Source organism: Helianthus annuus, chromosome 14 (genome assembly GCF_002127325.2).
Source record: "Helianthus annuus cultivar XRQ/B chromosome 14, HanXRQr2.0-SUNRISE, whole genome shotgun sequence".
Taxonomy (NCBI): domain Eukaryota; kingdom Viridiplantae; phylum Streptophyta; class Magnoliopsida; order Asterales; family Asteraceae; genus Helianthus; species Helianthus annuus.
In genome coordinates this window covers 11,679,189-11,700,809 of record NC_035446.2, presented here as the reverse complement: position 1 = coordinate 11,700,809, position 21,621 = coordinate 11,679,189, and the positions used below count along the sequence as shown (strand labels likewise).

Sequence of the window (21,621 nt, the reverse complement as noted above, 5' to 3'; positions counted from 1 at the left end):
AGTTGACCAAAATACCTTGAAGGGTATATTGGGCAAACGACCCATAGGGGTTGTTTAGAAACTTACATTAAGATTATGGGATCACTAGACATGAATAAAGGTCATAGGAATGCACATCCGCGGGTCAAATGCTCAAAAGTGGTCAATTGCGTAAAATGATCAACCGATGGGTAAGATAGGGAAAAAGGGGTTCGTTATGATATATCCACCACAAAATAGTTGTGGTGGAATAATTGTAGTTACTTCGATATGAAATTTTGTAGCGACAAAAGAAAAGGTACAAGTTCTAGACAAAAATGAGTAAATACCCTTAATGGGTCAAAATGGAAGTTTTAGCGAAACGGGTTAAGAATGTGTAATGACCCGTGAATTGAACCTTGTATAATAGGAAATAATTATAATAATATGTTTTATAGAAGAAACAAGGGCCATAACCATGTTTGATGATGAAACCACGAACGGGTCAAAAGTCGGTAAAAAGAGTAATAAGCCGAAGAGTTAAAGTCTGAAATTTTTGTTAATCCGGATGTTGGATTTTAACTCCATAGGATGGGGAATCAAATTACAATCACGTAGGAAGAAACGGTAAGTCAAACGGACAAACGGATTTAAAGATACGGAAGTTTCCGTGTCGAAAACGGCGAAATGGAAGAATCTGATGCAGAGTCCACCGTAACTTACGGTGGTACCGTAAGTTACGGTGGGGACTGAGAATGTTACGGCGGATAGCTCCTGCCTAACGGTGGAGTGTTTTCAAATCAGGGCTACCGTAAATTACGGTGTCCACCGTAATTTACGGTGGACCCTGATCAAAAATGTATTTTGAACAGTTTTGTTTCCCGGACTCGTTTAGATACGTATTAAATCCCGTATGACTAAAACATTTCATGTTTTTATGAAATGTATGTACTTTTTTTTGGATGCCGGAAGACGATCAAACTCAATGAAGAACCGAACACGATAAAGACACATGCTTCCGCACATTGCCTCGTTGTAAATTTTTAACGACGAACCCGATCACGTTATGTAGAATAACTTATGATTTGTAAAAGTTTTAATAAACCCGTATTTCCGATGTATATGTAATCTTAATTACATGATTGTTTTCGTAAAATATACGTTAAACCATGGATTATAAGAACGGGTGTTACAAGTTGGTATCAGAGCCTTGGTTTAAGAGATTCGAGTATGGTGGGGAGGAACCATGCTTGGACTTAAACCTTATGCTCTTGACAAAGAATAGTGTTCGGTTCGAAGCTTGATCGCAAATCCGGTAAGTACAAGTATGTTAATAGTTTAGCATGCTAAAGTGTTGTAAACAACACATAGGGCTATCGTGTGATACACGTTACCCCAATTAAAAGGATTGATATAGTTGACGAAAATACGCGCGTTGACGCGTATAGTAGAAAAAGCCTTGTAGTATAATACGAGCGATTATTGAAGTTGACGTTGCTAACTTTGTGAATGTTTTAATTGAAGGACACTCGCATTTGAAGACGACGAGAGTCAAACGAATTGTGGATATAATGATGGAACGGTCTGAAGTATGACGAGAGAGCATGCTCGCCGAGGACTAAATCGCGTAACGACCGCGAACAAGGTTAATGGCAAGGAACGCCCGTTGGGGCAAACATTACCAGGTGCACATTTTAAATAATCGCACAAATAGTAATATGCAACAAATAAGTAGAAATTGAAAGTTGCATATGTAGATTAAAAACTTGGAAAAAAAAACCAGAATAGAAAATGTATTCGGGATATTGTTTCCAAGAGAAACAAATAGAGGCGTTACTTACATAGGGCGTGATGTGAAAACTATGAAAAGGTCATGTGTGTCATGTGTTAATCGCTTACTCTGGCCAAGTAAGTAGTGGCATATGATACCATGAACTTCTTATGGCGGACACGTTTACATCCGATGTAGTAAGGACGGTGTGAATGGGGGCTAACTTAAAAGTACCCAAATGAATCAGATAAGCAAAATGTTTGATGATAATGTAAACGCACAACCGAGTGACAGAAGCGTATTACATCTGGATAATGAGCCCGAATGAAGGGACAAACAAGCATGTAAAATGATTTAGAAAAGTATTGGGAGGGAGTGTACTTACACTCGAACCCAGAAAACACAAGCATGTAAAATGATTTAGACAAGTATTGGGAGGGAGTGTACTTACACTCGAACCCAGAAAACACAAGCATGTAAGATGATTTAGACAAGTATTGGGAGGGAGTGTACTTACACTCGAACCCAGAAAACACAAGCATGTAAGATGATTTAGACAAGTATTGGGAGGGAGTGTACTTACACTCGAACCCAGAAAACACAAGCATGTAAAATGATTCAGGCAAGTATTGGGAGGGAGTGTACTTACACTCGAACCCAGAAAATGCAAGCATGAAAAATGATTTAGACGAGTATTGGGAGGGAGTGTACTTACACTCGAACCCAGAAAACGCAAACATGAAAAATGATTTAGACAAGCATTGGGAGGGAGTGTACTTACACTCGAACCCGGAAAATGCGAATATGTCCCTAAACGAGTCATTTTTGTAAAACGTCAAACTTAAAGACAAAGTCGGAATATAAAAAAAACGAAGCGATGTCTTAATGCATACCGGGAGGGTTGCAATAATAACAACTTCGGTAAAACACCCGGTGGATGGGTAAGAATTAAACACATGCGTAAACCAAGAGACGTGAACGCGGGTTGAAAAATCAAAGTAACTTGGATTACGAGTTATGAGTATAAAATCTCGTATATAGAAATTGTGAGTAAATATGTTCAACTATTCGAAGTCGAATGGGTTGAATGAAGAATAAAGTTGATTGTTTATAAGTGATGGATTTCACATTAATAGGTTAAACATGTTGAATACAATATAACACCGAATGGCACAAATGAGCACTAGCCAAATAAAGGTAGTGTTAAATGCAAGAGAATAATGAGCCCGGTAATGGGATATAACCAAATAAGAATAAATTATGGACTGTCAATATCCTGGTATGGATAATTGACAAAAGTTAAAGAGAAGATCCTAAAACTAAAACTTCGATATTAGTAAGAAATAATGTTTTTACAAACATAAATTCTGATAGGAATTTAAATAGTAAGCATGAAAGATACAAGTCTTGACACGGATAGGCGCAAGACGATATATTTGAAAAGTGATATTTTCGAAAATGAGATTTTGATATAAATTAAACATGATGTAACGCAATCACGGTCAAGAAATGTAATGTGAAGTAGAATCACATTATAACCAAGCAAGCGGTAAAAAGTAACTGGACTAATAAGTCTAGTAAGCGAGACCGGTTAAGGTCATTTAAGTAATTTGGTTGCTTGTAAGCGGTGGATTCGGTATAACTGAACCGAATAAATGAATTTGAAAACAAAAGAAATAGTTGCTAAAAGTGAAAGATTTCACTAAAGACCTTTAAACGGTTCAAAGTAACGGATTCATAAGGAATTCGATAGTATATGAAAGCGACGGATATCGCTAAGTTAACTAAACTAGTGGAAATAACGAGATTACGTTATTTCGAAGTTACACTATGTCGTATGAGATATGTAGACAATTAGTAACCAAAAAGATGTTACCATACTTTTCGGGTAATACTAACGATTGATTAAAAAGTATAAGTAATTTCTCGGGTAGAATGCATTGAGTTTAAACTCAATGAATTATGTGAGAAAAGGTTTCGAGGACGAAACCTCCTTAAGGGGGTAGACTTGTAACACCCCAAAAACGGGTTTGGTAATCAAACCACGCTAATACTAACAGACGGCTAAGGAACCGTTAGTGGTAAAAACTAAGCCAGAAAATATTAGGATTATTATATAATTATATCCAATATTTAATAAAAAGAGAAAAGAATGCGTTTGGGAAATAAAGTTTATAGAAGGCCCGAGTTAACGGGACTTAAACTAAACTTAGTCATAGATTCCCAAAACCCACTAATTCAATTAGGAATGTTTAACCTAGTTAATAAGTGGGGAATAGTGTTAGAAATAATGTAGGTTGAGCCCTACTTAATTAACTAACCAAATTAGAGGGGCCAATAATGTTAAAATCGAAACTTGATTTTTATTAAACAAATAAAAACTAAACCAAACACCCCATTTTGGGGGTCTGGTCGATCAGAGCAAGCAGGGGGCGACCCCCACTCCTTCAAAACCCTAGAACTTCAGAAATCTTGCAAATTGAAGGTTCAATCCAAGTTCAAATCGAATTCTAAACATAGATTCCTGATCCTCATCACAAGGGGATTACAAGGTATGTAAAATTTTGAGAAATCTTTCAACTTGAAATTCTCATGAATTGGGAATAATCTGAGATTCTAGTTGCATGTGTATGTTATGATGATTTAGGAACTACTATAGAGTTTAGGGACAAACCCTAGACAAACACAAGCTGAAATCATGTGAATTTTTAGTGAAAACTATGATCACCATTGTAGGTGATTAGTGAATTATGTGAAATTTGATGAACACTAGGAAATAGATTGTTGATCTAGTGTAAATTGACAATTTTGAAGTGATTTCAGAAATTATAGAAGTTAACCACTTTGTAAGATGGTTGATTTATGTGAAATTTTGGCTAAGAGATAAGCTAGAGACTTGATAAATACACATGTAAAATTCTGCCCTTAAAGTGTTTGTTGAAATGCCTCAAAGAAGGCACGAAACTAGAATTTTTGTAGTTAAAACACCTAATTGTGATGTTTTGGCTATTATGCAAAATATGATTAAAAAGAGTTCTACATGTGATAATTGTGGTTAGAACTTTGGTTAAAACGGTGGTCTAAAGATAACGCCTACCGGGTAATTAAAGAATGCTAGAACTAGTTGATGAACTCGAATATGCAAATTAGTATACTAATGGGCATTTGACTTTTAAAAAGTCAAACTGACCTATACTACGATAAATGCTAATTTTTAATGTGAAATGTGTAAGGTGGAATAATCGTATTAAATTATGATTAAACTAATCACCTTGAAAACGATGATGATAGTTTGACGCGTAACAAGCTAGGTGGAAGCTTGATGAGGGAGCGGGTCAAACGAATCAAGAAGGAAAGGAAAAGCGTAGTTCGGATGCGAGGTAAGTATAACTTACGCCCCTTTTTACATTATTTGCGAAGTTACTAATTTCAGGTATTAATATGAATGCTACTAAATGGTTGGTACATGATATTTCGACATGATTCAATGAGAGTCGGAATGATGGAAAATGGTATGAAAACATGACTATAGTAAAAGGAATAAAATGGTAAATTAGTCATGTAATGACAAATAAATAAAAAGAGTTTGAGTGAAACAAGTTCAAAGGAAAACCTGAAAAGGTTTAAGGGGATGAAATGGTAATTAAATACCATCTCATACGGACAAAGAGTCGGTTAGACTAAATGGGTCAAATGGTATTGTTAACACCATTTGACAATAACAATTGACAATCACTTGTTGAGTTTTGTAATCACAGGAAATAACATAAGCTTGCATCGCTTTAACTAAAAAGATTTAAAGCAAAAGTTATGTAAATGGGTCAATACTTTGACCCGAGCCAGGTATGTACAATTAAGCTTTTAGTTAAACATACAATGTGGTCAAATATTTAGCGAAAGTCCTTCGTCGTATAGTGAGGGACTAAAGTTGACCAAAATACCTTGAAGGGTATATTGGGCAAACGACCCATAGGGGTTGTTTAGAAACTTACATTAAGATTATGGGATCATTAGACATGAATAAAGGTCATAGGAATGCACATCCGCGGGTCAAATGCTCAAAAGTGGTCAATTGCGTAAAATGATCAACCGATGGGTAAGATAGGGAAAAAGGGGTTCGTTATGATATATCCACCACAAAATAGTTGTGGTGGAATAATTGTAGTTAATTCGATATGAAATTTTGTAGCGACAAAAGGAAAGGTACAAGTTCTAGACAAAAATGAGTAAATACCCTTAGTGGGTCAAAATGGAAGTTTTAGCGAAACGGGTTAAGAATGTGTAATGACCCGTGAATTGAACCTTGTATAATAGGAAATAATTATAATAATATGTTTTATAGAAGAAACAAGGGCCATAACCATGTTTGATGATGAAACCACGAACGGGTCAAAAGTCGGTAAAAAGAGTAATAAGCCGAAGAGTTAAAGTCTGAAATTTTTGTTAATCCGGATGTTGGATTTTAACTCCATAGGATGGGGAATCAAATTACAATCACGTAGGAAGAAACGGTAAGTCAAACGGACAAACGGATTTAAAGATACGGAAGTTTCCGTGTCGAAAACGGCGAAATGGAAGAATCTGATGCAGAGTCCACCGTAACTTACGGTGGTACCGTAAGTTACGGTGGGGACTGAGAATGTTACGGCGGATAGCTCCTGCCTTACGGTTTTCAAATCAGGGCTACCGTAAATTACGGTGTCCACCGTAATTTACGATGGACCCTGATCAAAAATGTATTTTGAACAGTTTTGTTTCCCGGACTCGTTTAGATACGTATTAAATCCCGTATGACTAAAACATTTTATGTTTTTATGAAATGTAGGTACTTTTTTTTGGATGCCGGAAGACGATCAAACTCAATGAAGAACCGAACACGATAAAGACACATGCTTCTGCACATTGCCTCGTTGTAAATTTTTAACGACGAACCCGATCACGTTATGTAGAATAACTTATGATTTGTAAAAGTTTTAATAAACCCGTATTTCCGATGTATATGTAATCTTAATTACATGATTGTTTTCGTAAAATATACGTTAAACCATGGATTATAAGAACGGGTGTTACACTTTAATATTATTTTTAGTGGCACAATGAATTCCCGACACTTTGGAAAGTGTCTAGTATTATTTTCCCATGTTTTTGCACTTTACTAGTCATATAAATGCTGAATTTTGTACTAAAGTGCAGGATTTTGTAGTTAGAGCATGTTTTAGGCACAACCGGTTACTATAACTATCACCTAGTGAAACAGTTCTACAATACTCATTTCCCTACACTCCCTACTAGTGTAGTAAACTATTCCCGGCTCATACTGGCCTTAGAGACAGTGTCTGTCTGGTGCTGGCTATGTCAGCACATTTACTGGGTTATCCGTTCATTGTGCTACTGTGCTAGTGTGCATCAAGTTTGTCACTATAGTTCTGTGTAAATAATGGAGTGATAGCAATAAAGTATGATGCATGTATATGTATGTATCAGAAATCAAGTAGCAGTTTAATCACAATTGTAAGCAAGCACAGTAATTAAGCATTAATTAAATATTAATTAATTCGTACGGATACCTGGTTTAGTGAGGGTTGTCACACCCCACTCTCAAGCGCTCCCTTCAATCCATCAATCAATCGCTGTGAGTATACTCGATCCCTTTTTGCTTTTAGCACTTTTGGGTGTTACATACGTTACTTATCAAAAACACAATCGATCACACTACTCAAACTATTTGAACGCTAACCAATATGCATGTATTACGTGGCTAAATGAATGCTTGTTGATTGTGTTTACACGTGGAATGTTGTCTACCTGCCTTAACGACGTAGTACTATAGTTTGGACTTAGCACCCATTCACACGGGGGTTGTTAAGGACAATTACTTGCATGGATTACGGTGGTAATCATGTATTGCGAACTGTCTCGGACAGTCAACCCGCAGTCACTGGTATCGATAGGTTCATGTCGATAATTAACATGCTTCATTTTCCTCTGTGTACGTGCTGGTTATGCGTAAACTATTCAAACTCTATATGCTAATATCAAACTTGTATGCTCACCTTTACATTATATGTATTGACTTTATTTTAACGTATGTGACAGGTGTTTAAGATATTTGCTTGAAAAGCGAGGCTAGAATAAAGCTCTAGAGGCCCCCAACAAATAGTTGTCTGTAGATCTTGTCAGGCTGGGTCTTTAGGAGCATTTGAACAATAATTATTTGTCTTATTTAAATCTGAGTTATCGGAACAGAATAATTGACTAGTTGTTATCTGTAATAATTTGTTTGTTATTTGGGACACGGTATGGGACGTGTTAATTTAAACTAAATAGTGATGATAATTGTTATGGAAACTTCTGGACAATCTGTTTCGCTCAGTGCCATGCCCCAATGATTCCGCCATCGGTTGGGGTGTGACATGCGCCTTCTTCTTTCTTCGTGCCTATACGTCATAACTTCCTACTTTTAGCTTTCATAAACATTACTTCACATATGTATCTTGATTTATTCATCATGACTTAACATAGTTACACATACATCCATTTTTATTTATATCACCATTAAATCAAGAATTCATGTCAAATTTCAACTAAATCATCCTTAGGCATTTCATCGAACACATGGCATGCGTACTATCTATAAAGCATGAAGTACAAGTAATTATAGCATATTCATCCTAATACCATCAATGGGTTATCCTAAACATGTACAATCAATATCATAACCACACTTCTTATGATTCTCATCAAATTACCCATCTAAACACCTTCTGTAACATGAGTTTAATATCAACATCATCCAATTCATCCATAGCTTTACTAAATTTCATTATCTTACAATTTCAAGTGGGTTTTACCCCAAACCACCAATACAACCAAAATGGCACATAATATAACCTCTAGTTGTTCATATCATCTAACATTTAGATTCAATTTCATACAAAGATCATAAATTTCACATAACCCACTTCATAAAATTTCATAAAAACATGAAATTGAACTTACTTGATGTCAAAAACACTTAAGGGATCACATTCCTACTTCATGCATTCAACTAGCCTTCAATTTCCTTCTTAATTTGATGGATTTATGATGTTAGGGTTTTGAGGGGAAGGTCTCCCCTGGTCTCTGCTCACGGTCGCGCACACACCCACTTGAAACACTGGGCATTTTTTTTGTTAAGTGTTTTAATTACACATTTTCATTTTTAACCCCTCACCCTTCATAACATGTCACTTTTCCCCTTTCTACATACTAACCTAGTAAAACTTCATGCATACATAAGAATTTTGGTTTTACTAAAATTTTATAAAACTTTAATGATGGTAAAAATCTATGTTTACCATTTCTTTTCGCCAAAATATTGCGATTAAAACATTATAGTATGTCATACAAAATTTGGGGTGTTAGACATGTGTTTCCAGATGGGGCATGAGGATGGGCGCTTTCATACAGTCTGGGGGTCCTAACACGCTGGCTTTCACCGTCCGGTTGGGAATGTACTCATCCCTCCGCCTGATCATATCTACAAAACCCCTCTCAGGTTCTTCTTGTTTTACGTCTTATCCATTTTATCCCTCTCCTTTATCTCTTTAACCAGATGGGACAATTTCCTTATCTTTACTGCCAGTTCAATTTCCCTTTTTAGATACATGCAACTATCCGTTTTGTGGTTGCATCCTTTGTGGAATTCATAGTATTCGTTGGGAAAGCCTTGGGTCCTGGTTTGATGGGAGGGGGTCTAGGGAAAGAGTTCTTGATCCTCTCGGTTGCCAATATTTCACTCGGTATTTTATTGATATGTCACTACCCCCGACCTTACTCTGGGCGGGAGCCGTGAGCAGATACACATGGTACCGGTGTTTATTAAAATTTTCACAGCGGAATTTTCATTAGGACCGGGTGTCAGGAAAATTTTCAGAGTTTTCAAAACACTGTAGTTTTCATTTATAAAATGTGGGATGAAACTCATATTTAGATAAAGGATTTTCACGGTGACCAACCCTTGATTACAAAACACGTTTTATTCAGGTTTACATAGCCACTTATTTAAGCTTAAGTGCCTCATAGCACTTTTTCTTCTCTTCACAATAAATACTGGTGAGTTTTAAAACCAGTTGATCAGTGAAAAATACTGGTGAGTTCATTCAATTGGTACAAAAACACATTGTTATAATTACAACATTAAGGGTTTTTACATTTTTTTATATCTTTCAATTACTCAAATCAGTATTTGTCACTCGGTGGCAGTTCCTATGACTATGGTCATATTACTATTGGTCATCAATTGTCCAATAGCAAAGCTTATCAAGTAGTGTATACAAAATCCAACATACCGGCAGTAATTTCAGAACACAAAAACTTAATTACTATAAATATATCTGAAAAAAACATTTAGGGTTTTGAAAGCATTTAATAAAAGAGAATGACTCACTTTGCAGATTTAGGGTTTTCAGTAATAGCCTTCTGGTCTAAGTCTTGGGTTCCTAATTAAACACACAATGCAACACGTATTAGTTAATTAACCCAACTTAAACTTTAACAATAATCACGAGATCAAAACCTTAACGTAGATGACAAAGTATAGCCTTATTCAGGCAGCACTTTAACATCCACTGATTTGGTTTCAGATCAATCGGACAGGGTATTGTACCAGTGATCCGGGTTAGTATGCTGATTATGGAGCAGATTTTTAGGGTTTAGGGGCTTCGGATATTATAACAGTACTTCAAGAGAGAAAGAAAAGAAATGAACGATTCTGAATGTCCAATTCTCGTCCATTTTATAGCTGAAGTTCAACCTCACCGCGTCGCGCGACCAGATTCTTCTTTCACCTTCGCGTAATGCGAGGGGTAGACTAGGGTATAAGTAGCATGAGTCACCATGTAGGTATGCCACGTGGCTGCCACGTGGTGCTACGTGTCTTCTGGTGAACGAGGAGGCGCCGCATCACGCGACCGCATTTCCTTATTACCGTCGCGTAGCACGACGAGACCCAAAACTGGGTTTTCTCGTATATCGTGCTGGTTTCCGTCAGGCGCATTCGGGGTCTCGATTATGATTTGTTATGGGATCTTTTCGAGGGTTGTTATATTCTCCCTACCTTATTTTAAATCTCCTCCTTGAGATTTACTGGAATAAGTAGGGGTACTTTCGCTTCATTTCTGATTCTAGTTCCCATGTATATTCTGGCCCTCGTTTCGAATCCCATTTCACTTTAACCAAATTCAATCTTTTATGTTTGAGATTCTTAATCTTCCTATTCTCGATTTATAGAGATTTCTCAAAAAAAATTTAATTTTTCACTTACCTCTATATCTCGAAGAGGTACCATCAAAGATTCATCAGCTAAACATTTTCTTAGGTTACATACATGAAATACATCATGTACACCAGCCATTTCTTCTAGTAGCTGTAGCTGATAGGCTACTGGACCAATTCGCTTAAGAATCTTAAATGGTCCAACATATCTTGGGTTTAACTTTCCTTTCTTACCAAATCGGACTACTCCTTTCCAAGGAGAAACTTTTAACAGTACCTTGTCTCCAACTTGAAACTCTAATGGCTTACGTCTATTATCTGCATAACTCTTTTGACGATATCGTGCTATCTTTAACCTTTCCTTGACTTGAATTATCTTGTTGGTTGTTTCTTGTACAATCTCAGGACTTGATAATTGTTTTTCTCTGATTTCTGCCCAACATACTGGAGTTCGGCACTTTTGTCCATAAAGTGCTTCAAATGGAGCAACATCAATGCTTGTATGATAACTAATGTTATAGGAGAATTCTATTAATGGCAAGTTATCATCCCAACTTCCTCCAAAATCTATTACACATGCTCTTAGCATGTCTTCCAATGTTTGGATCGTCCTTTCACTTTGTCCATCTATTTAAGGGTGATAAGTTGTACCTAACTTTAGTCGTGTTCCCATAGCTCTTTGGAAACTTTTTCAGAAATGAGAAGTAAAACGACTGTCTCTATCAGACACAATGGATAACGGAATTCCATGTAATGAAACTATTTCTGTCACACCCCAACCGATGGCGGAAACATCAGAGAGACGAAAACATGATTGTTCATAACATCGTAACACTAATTGTGACAATAATTAAATAATTTCATTTGCATAAATACAAACCATGAAATACATTGTCTCAAATTCAAACACAATCAAATTGTAGCAACATAAACATGAAACAAAAATAGTTGTTTATCATTTAGGCATGTATCTAAGTCCACTCTAAACTTGTTTCTTCATGTCATCATCTATCAACCTGCAACATGTATTAAAATATGATCAACAGAATGTTGGCGAGTATGCAAGTTTGAGTACATAGCATAATATTGAAAATGTTTAACTACGCTCATATCCAACATGATAAATGTATAACCTATTACTAACACAGTACACAAGTGTAAGCTATATGTCAAACCAGAGTTTAACGCAATCGTGGTTACCCAACATGATATATATGTTTCAAAACGAGGTAACTTACAATGTAAACTCTTATCATACATAATTTTTTTTTCTTAACATTTTTAATGTACTTATTATATACTAATTATACACATATACACATTTGGAATGTCATAACTTAAATGTTAAATGCGTTTGTTTTTAAATTTAGATTTACTATTAACCCTTCAGAATAATCTATTATTATAAACTAGTGTCGTTCCCTCGCGCTACGCGGCGGTAATTCGGTCGGCATTAGCTCGGTTCGTTATGGACCGACACTCGCTAGAGCAACAAAAAAGCCAAGTCGTGTATTACATTGATCGAAACCATAAACCGATATCAATTTCGATAATAGCAACATCGGTTCCAATGTTCGGCCAGAATCAGCTCAGTTCGTCAGGTTACCGACACAACACCAAAAAAAACACTCTGTGTTGAATGTAAATCTTTGTGAACAAAATTTATAACACAATATGAAGGAAAAAAATTAAACACACCTGCATGATGATAATAGCAATATTGATGCTCGGTCAAAATCAGTTCGGTTTGTCAGGGTACCAGCATGGTACCACAAAACCACTCTATATTGAATGCAATTTTGTCATGGACAAAATTTATACCCGAATGTGAAAGAAAAAAAATAAAAAACTTAAAACAAATTCGAATTTGTGAGTTCTTTGAACAATTATGCTTTGAGGACTTTTCATATTTTGTTTTATTGATCTTATAATCAATCAATTAAAATAATATAATAATAGAAGTATCAAAATTAAAAAAAAAATTACTAAAAGAATTATAGAATACTGTTCATGCTCAATTTGTATTAATATATACTAGTGTATTTCTCTCGCGCTACGCGGCGGGAACTCGGTTAGTGTTGGTTTGGTTCGTTTCGTATTTTACATCAATCGAAAACCATAAAAATAAATACCCGTTTCGATACTAACGATACCGGTACCAATGTTGTTTTGTCGAAATTGCACTAATATGGTGTTGATATATGTATAGTTTACTATGAAAAAAATATGTTTTTAATACAACTTCCTTTTTAACAAAAATATTACCTGCACTCGTATAGTATAGTTTACGATACAAAATAATACGTTATTGTGAATCCAACTTCGTTTCCAACAAAATTTATACCAAAATGTCGAGAAAAAAATTAAGCACAACTACGTATTTGATTTTTTTAACAACTTAACAAATGCAAGTTATTAGCAAAAAATCTAATTAAATTATAAAGCAATTAATATTAAAAACATAAAAGAAAATATTGAAAGTCTCTATTCATTCATATTTAGCATTAACATATGTTTATAATTAATTATTAAAGTTTCCACCTAACATCTTAATAATAACAATCAATCATCTTCTTCTTATAAAATATTTTAATTTAATAATTATAAAATTAATAAAAGAACTAAAATATATGGTACTGTTCATGAAGACTCTAAATTCATATGTATAATAGTGATTTCCCCCGCGCTTCGCGGCTGGAATTTAGTTGGTATATGTTCGTTTCGTTACAGCATCGGTACTCGCTATAGTAATCGTAAGAGAAAACCTTGCATTAATCGAAAACAATAAAAACGAATATCGATATCGGTATCGATGTTGTTCAGTATATACTGTTCGATTGGTTTGCATTCTATGTTTATTTTATTTTTTTCAACATTGACATACAAACTTTATTGAAAACGGCCATTGTGTCGCTAGCGTACAAAAAGAACCAAAACTGACTAAATACAATTCGTAACAGTACCGGTATTTATTTTTATTGTTTTTGCTTTTAATAAATTAAGATCGTATCGCTACCATACCGTACCAACACTCGTTATAGCGAGCGAAAGAGAAAACCCAAAAAAATAAAGTCTTTATATACCCTAAAAAATGTTGACACGCGTTTTACATCGTCAAAAACCATAAAAACAAATATTGGTATAAGCTTCGATATTCGATGTCAGTGTCGATGTTGTTCGGTTCGTCACAATTTACTGTTCATAGTCACTTGCTTTTCATAATAATAATAATAATAATAATAATAATAATAATAATAATAATAATAATAATAATAATTATTATTATAATAATAATAATAATAATAATATACAAACCCCAAACTAATTTATTATCTTTATACTTATTTTTTTAATTGTAGCACATATATCTTTTTTTTTTTCTAGGTGTGTCTATTTGCAATTACAATTCTATTTCTTCAAATAGCACCACATCCACTAATAAATCCCCTTCGTTGTATGTTTCTCGATGACAATCAAACAAGAGTTAGAAATAATCACTTTCCAAGGTTGTATTTGAAACATACAATTTTTACACATAGTCAACTCTATCTTGCTTTATCAAGAATTAAAAGTAGACAATAACTGAAAGTACCAATCTTAGATAAAGATGGTCGGGTTACAAATAAAACATTAAATATTGTATACAAAGAAATGTTTGGAAGTATGTGATCATGGTTGTAACTTTATTTGAACTTGGATGATGACTTGTAGATAAAGGAATGACTAGTCGTATTTTTCTTGTATAATAATTGTTTATGTTTATTTTCCGCACATGCAACCCTTTGAAATTCTACAAAATTTGTTTCGTAGTTGGTTTGCATATTACCTTATATTACATATACTTAGACCATATTATAAACACAATTCTTTATTTCACGTTGCAATTCTGATTGATTCAGTCCGTGTATTACACGGGGCAATAATCTACTGTATACACATATGTAGTAATTACTATTCGAATTTACGAATTCAAACAAATTTGGGCCTGTGACCCATCACAAATGATGACTTCGACGGCCCATTACAACTCATTACGTTTCAAAATGTGACATTAAATTTGTCCCCAATCTTTCTATAAAAATCTATTCATGTCTCCATTGTTATGCTTTAGGAATCCCGTCATTAATTTGCATACAACTTTGTTCGTTGGAGATTCGTTGGTAAAGGCTCTTTTTTTAGTAATGGTTTACATGCATTAATATTCTTATACGAAACTAATGGTCGATCGTTATTGTGTGTTGAAGGAAAACATGAAGTGATTGATTGAGTTGGTGACATTAATTAATATTCGCATAATAAAAAAGAAAGCTTCTGTAAATATTCTAGGTCGATTGTAAATATAAACCACAAGAGTGGGCTCTCTTGATCCACTAATGTCTTCATGACAAGCGTGTTTCACGGTTAATGGTTCTCTAGGAATCAAATTCTGATGCACCCACGCCACGCCACTATTAGATTGCTTCATCCACACTGCTTTCGCTTTCTGGTTAGTCGTGATTATCGTGTCGGGTTGAACTGAGGAGCTTGAACACAACCTATATATCTATTCATTACAAACACAATCGTAACTTGGATCGATATCAACGCTAACTCTCGGGTTGATAAGGGACCGATTACTCAAATGGATTGGTGGGAATTGTTGGGGAATTTTCAGAAAAATCGGACGATCAGAGAGGCGTGTAATCACTCTCAGATCAAATTATTTCGGTGGTTCTCCCCCGAATAATTTAATCGGATACAACTTTGATTTTCGAGAAATTGAACAAGTGTATGTGTGTATGGAATTTGTTTGAACCAAAGAAAATATGATAAAAAAAACCTGTGTACGAATTTTTGGGTGGAGGATGATTAACTGCCTAATGACACTTATCTCAATTTTAAATAAAAACTGCTACTAAAGCTGACATTATTTTCTAAAAATTCCCCAACAGGAATGTGGAAAAATAAGTAAAGAAATGGTCAACTCCGAAAACAATATTAATCACCAAAAACTGTCTTTTTAATAATTTGGTTATTATATAAACTGGGTAAGGATAGTGTAAAAAGGGCCTAAAGTGTGAGAAGTGTATTATAACACTATATATAATACTATATAACACCATATAAACACCGTATAACAATATGTAACACTATATAATACCATATAACACTATGTAACACTATATAACATTATATAACAAATATAACACTATACATCTATTATAGACATGTTATCAGACAAACTATAGTGTTATATAATGTTATATAGTGTTACATAGTGTTATATGGTATTATATGGTGTTACATATTGTTATACGGTGTTTATATGGTGTTATATACTATTATATATAGTGTTATAATACACTTCTCACACTTTGAGCACTTTTTACAGGATCCTCTACCTATATAAACTAATGTTAGGTTGATCAAAGTTAATATCTCGATTAAGGGAAAAACTACTATTATGAATAGCGTCCTCTAAGATTTTGGAAATATTTTTTTTTATCAATGTACTAGAACTTATAGGGAATCAAATTGGTTTCTACGTATAAAAAAAAAAAAAAATAGGGGCTTTAAATAATCATTACCCGGTGATAAATAAAGCATCTCTTTGTTTAGTTCTTTTAAGTCTGTAGTTATTTTGACATTAATGCTTCGGTTAAGATTACTGCCTATGAACAAAAGTTCATTTGTAATGCTTAAAACCTTTTTGATATGATAAAAAGTTTGCTAAAACATATCTACATATCTCTCACTTCGGTCCTGCAACAACCCCTAAAATCTTTTAACCGGAACACAACCCGTGTATCTAAACAAGTCCAACGGGTTGAAAAGATGTAAATGGATTGTAATCAAGTTTTCAACGACTTAAATAGGTCATAAACGGCTTGGCCAATTGTCATATGTATAAATATGTTAAGCGAATTTGTATAGATCAATCTAGTTAATTAAACTAGTAAACAAGTCGACACACTCGACCTATTTAATAAAACGGTTTAAACAGGTCACCTGAACATGACTTGTTTAATAAATGGGTTATACATGACAACCCTGATTATTTTCATGTCGTGTTTCATGACATGTGAGGAATTGGCCATTTTTATGTCCTATAAAAGCATCAATGAGAGGTCTTTATTAAACAACTACATCCAACACTCCACATGGCCCAGTGCACAAGCTCAACCAATAGCTCACTAAATGAGGTCCTTATCAAGGTCAATGATGATGCACCTCATTGTCCTTCACCAACACAATGTTACCGTGCACCCCTTGATCAAGTAGCACGGAGGAAGCGCGGTCCCGAAAAAGACTACGACTGGTTCTCCGAAGACGATTTCAATATCGACTGCGTCATTGAAGAAACGAGCCACGTAACGAGAAACCGATGTATAAGGATCATTCAAAGAGTATTGCTTCTATTACTTTTAGCTTCAATCGTATGCACACTTTCGATTTCGCGTTTGAAAGTGCTAGAAATGTGGGATGTCCCGGTATGGAAATGGGAGTTACTCGTCTTGGCGATTATATGCGGGCGGTTAATCGCTGATCGCATTGTACGAGTGATTGTCTCGCTAGTCGAGGCCAATTTTCATTTGAGGATAGGTGTTTTGTATGTCGTGTACGGGATAAGGAAATCGATCCGGAATGTCATTTGGTTGAGTTTAGTCGCGATGGCATCGCATTTCATCGTTGCGCGCATAAATGATATTCCTCCGGTTTTAAAGAAAGTTATGGTATGTTTACTCGTTGGCGCGCTTATATGGCTTTTAAAGACTATCATAGTTAAGGCTCTTGCGGCTTCTTTCCATTTGATAGCGTTCTTTCGAAGGATTAGAGTGTCATTATACAAGCAATATGTGATGAAAAAGCTCGCCGGGGATCTAGTTAAGGGGAGAAACCGAGAGGAAACGTGCAATAAGTTATCTAGTCGGGTGCTTGGGAAGAAGAAAGTAATCGCGCTAAAAGTGAGACGGATGATAGAGATTGTACAAACGGGAGATCTACCATGCTTGTCTACGGTGTACGAGGATCTACCCGTTCGTGCGGATGAGGAGGAAGAGGACGAGTATTCATTACGTACCCGACACGAAGATATAAGACATCTTGCTCGTGAAATTTTCCGAAGCGTGGCTCAACAATCCAGGTAATCAATCTCACTCTCTTAATACGAACACTAACGAGTATCGATATAACCTCTATCCGTTGTTCCATTATGTGTTTAAACTAGAGGTGGCATAATGAACAGATTAGGTCAGGTCAGGTCGAGTATCAAACTAAAATGGTAATTTGTTGGTAGGGGTAACCTAAAATCGAACTTGTATGACTGATGTTCGATTTTTAGATTTCATAACAAATCGGTTGGTTTGTAAACGATTTTGTTAATCGGCAACTTTGGACGCATCAAGATATATCTTGGTCAAATAAAATATTAGTAATCATCTATATCTATATCTATATTATATAATAAAAGAAAGGAAAAATTACAACTTTTGTCCTTTATCTTTATACCATTTTTCAAGCGGTGTCCTTTTTAACGAATGTTGACAGACGGTGTCCTTTACTAGGTATTTTGTTGCAAGTTTAGTCCTTTACACCCAACCCAGTTAAAAAACCCTGTTAATTGTTGGGTGTAAAGGACTAAACTTGCAACAAAATACCTAGGTAAAGGACTAAACTTGCAACAAAATACCTAGTAAAGGACACCGCCTGTCAACAATTAACAGGGTTTTTTAACTGAGTTGGGTGTAAAGGACTAAACTTGCAACAAAATACCTAGTAAAGGGCACCGCCTGTCAACATTCGTTAAAAAGGACACCGCCTGAAAAGTGGTATAAAGATAAAGGACAAAACTTGTAATTTTTCCTAAAAGAAACCTACGGTGGATACGTGTCATTCATTGGAGCTATCTATTTTTTTATTTTTCCGTCTCTCTTCTACTTAATTATAAATACTTACTTTTTTATAATTAAAGATATTAATTATTATACCATCTGATAAAATTAAGTTAAAACATACGTGCGATATTGTCAAATTTTAGTTATTATCCAATATAATATTTTAGCTATGATATTTCGTTTTTTGGCTTATCTCAATATAACACGTTATTTAGTAATATTAATTTTAATGATTATTGCTATATCATTATTTTATTTTCTTTTTAGCTTATCTCTTATATATTTTATATTTCTGTTTTTAACTATTTCTTTTGTTTTCATGCTTATTTAATAACTCAATTCGTACAATACACGGTTATTTTTAAAGATGTAACTTTCTTTTTTCAATGAGTCTTTCAAATTATATTTATTCACCCCGTGTTAATACACAGGATTCTAACCTAGTTTTAATTTATAAAAAAATAAATAAACGATAACTCGTATCTTTTTAATGCTATATGAATACTATGTTGAATATAACCGTTAACCAAAATGCTATACGAACACTATGTTGAATATAACCATTAACCAAAAATATTATATCTTTTTAATACTTAAAAGAACCATAAGAGTTTTATGGTTAACATAAATTTGTTTGACTAAAAAGATTCATAAGAGGTTTTATGGTTAAAATAAACTTTGTATTGACTTGTAAAATTCTCCTTTTTTTTTCAAATAATAAAAACATGATTCAGTCAACTCTTTATTTCTTTAACTTATTACCAATACAGGTAACTCAGCCTCTTGCCTCTTAGTAGGAGGTCTTGGATTCAATCTTAAACAAGAAGTAGATTAGGATTATTTGAGTAATTTCGAAGAAGTATATAAGCTATGCCATTGAAAAAAAAAAAAAACTTTTAACTTATTGGTTTTACCTAAAAAGTAAAAAGTCAACATGTATATCTTATGTCTCTATTAACTGTGATTCAACATTAGTCTTATTGATTTATGAATTTGAAAAGGTATATCACTATAGAAGATTTGAAGCATCGGTTGGGCGAAGAAAAAGTTTCCAAAGCCGAAGAACTATTCGCGGGATCAATGTGTAAAGTAAAAATAACCGAGCACGGTTTCACTCATTGGATGGTAAACGAATTCTCCTCATATGCTTTCCGACTAGAACTATGAACATGAACAAAACAACAACCATACCCGGTAAATCTCACAAATAGCAAAGCTACTGTAGGGTCTGTGGAGGCTGCTTCCAGAACTATGAACATGAAAAGAGTTAAAAACCAAGTAGTTTCTAGTCGGGGCGAAAAATCTATAATTTATAAATTTTAAAATAAAATTTTTAATCCAACTTTGTTAACTATGCATTTTGGTGTGACACATTTCTTTTTTCTTATTGATGAAGATGGGAGCATATGAAGAAAGGAGGACTCTAGCGTTATCCGTCAACGATACAAAAACAGCAGTGGATGATCTCCATCGTATAATGGACGCAATTGTGTGTATTATGATCGGGATCATCTGGCTTATAATATGTGGCGTGCCGGTTACTCAGTTCTTGATATTTGTCACGACCCAACTTGCTATAGGGGCATATGTGATTGGTAACACCGGCAAGGGAGTACTTGAGTCTATCGTATTTTTATTTCTTATGCATCCTTACGATGTTGGTGATCGTTGTGAAGTGGATGGCACACAGGTAATGTGTGTATCCTGGATCAAAATCAAATCATAAAGTTTTTGGACCTGTTTACTTATTTATGTGATCATAACATAAATAACATTATTTACTTACATAAAATGTTCAAAAGGTGTTGCTGATTAACCTAACCACACACGTTGTCCGGGCTAGAAAAATTAATCTTCTTAACTCAATATGGTTTTGACCCATTATTGACATGCCAATCTTGTTTTTGTTGGTTTTAGCTAATAGTAGACGAGATGAGTATTCTTACCACCGTCTTCATGAGACATGACAACCAGAAAATTATGTACCCAAACAGCGTATTAGCTACCAAACCGATTGGTAATTTCAGTCGTAGTCCTGCAATGGGAGATGAGATTGCATTCTCTATCAACATTACTACACCGGAAAACAAGATCAGGGAAATGAAAAAAAGGATCAAAGAGTAAGTACACCAACTATTGTACTTTCGTTCATATATTTTCATAATCATATTTGACGACATAAGTCAACGTTATGTTATGTATTTTTAGGTATGTTGACAAAAAGAGCGATTTCTGGTTCGATGACCCAAAAATAATTGTAAAAGGCGTAGAGGAGATGAATACGCTAAACATGGTGGTATGGCCTAAACATGTGGTAAACCATCACGATATGTCACGACGATGGGAAAGGAGAAGCGAGTTGATTTTAGAGATGGTAAGGGTGTTTAGAGATCTTGACATTGATTACAAATTGCCTGCTCTCAACATTAATGTCAATAACATTGGAGGAATGCCTAAATTTTGATTGGGATACATGTTACTTGTTAGTGTGTGATTAAATGACACCCTATAATATAATAGGTTTTTTTATGTGAAGTTCTAAGGGTGCTCTTTGAATAATTCTAGTTACGTTTGAATAAATATGTAAAAAAAGAACCATAAATGAAAGTTTGGTGTTGAAAAAGAAGATACATGTACAAAATAGAACCATAAATGGAAGTTTTAGCGTTGAAAAGAAGATACATAAGAGCATTCACATCCAAGGAATCAAATTATGTGTGTGTTGTTTTTAGAATATAAAGAGTATAAAAAGTGGTTTTGAGT

The 21,621-nt window shown here is 34.6% G+C and overlaps 1 protein-coding gene across 1 annotated transcript; it reads left to right on the top strand.

The window, feature by feature from the left end:
- Nucleotides 1-17,038: 17,038 nt before the first annotated feature.
- Nucleotides 17,039-21,393, top strand: LOC110908038 (mechanosensitive ion channel protein 4). The gene is made up of 5 exons (XM_022152936.2): nucleotides 17,039-18,107; nucleotides 19,860-19,983; nucleotides 20,255-20,548; nucleotides 20,776-20,978; nucleotides 21,067-21,393. Exons 1-5 carry the CDS (start codon nucleotides 17,125-17,127, stop codon nucleotides 21,320-21,322), a joined length of 1,860 nt encoding a protein of 619 aa, XP_022008628.1. The 5' UTR covers nucleotides 17,039-17,124; the 3' UTR covers nucleotides 21,323-21,393.
- The last annotated feature ends 228 nt before the right edge of the window (nucleotides 21,394-21,621 follow it).

Coding starts and splice junctions, on each gene's coding strand:
- LOC110908038 (XM_022152936.2), top strand. CDS start 17,125: ATGGCCCAGTGCACAAGCTCAACCAATAGCTCACTAAATGAGGTCCTT. Junction 18,108..19,859: donor AGCGTGGCTCAACAATCCAG/GTAATCAATCTC, acceptor GAATTTGAAAAG/GTATATCACTATAGAAGATT. Junction 20,549..20,775: donor GTGAAGTGGATGGCACACAG/GTAATGTGTGTA, acceptor TGTTGGTTTTAG/CTAATAGTAGACGAGATGAG.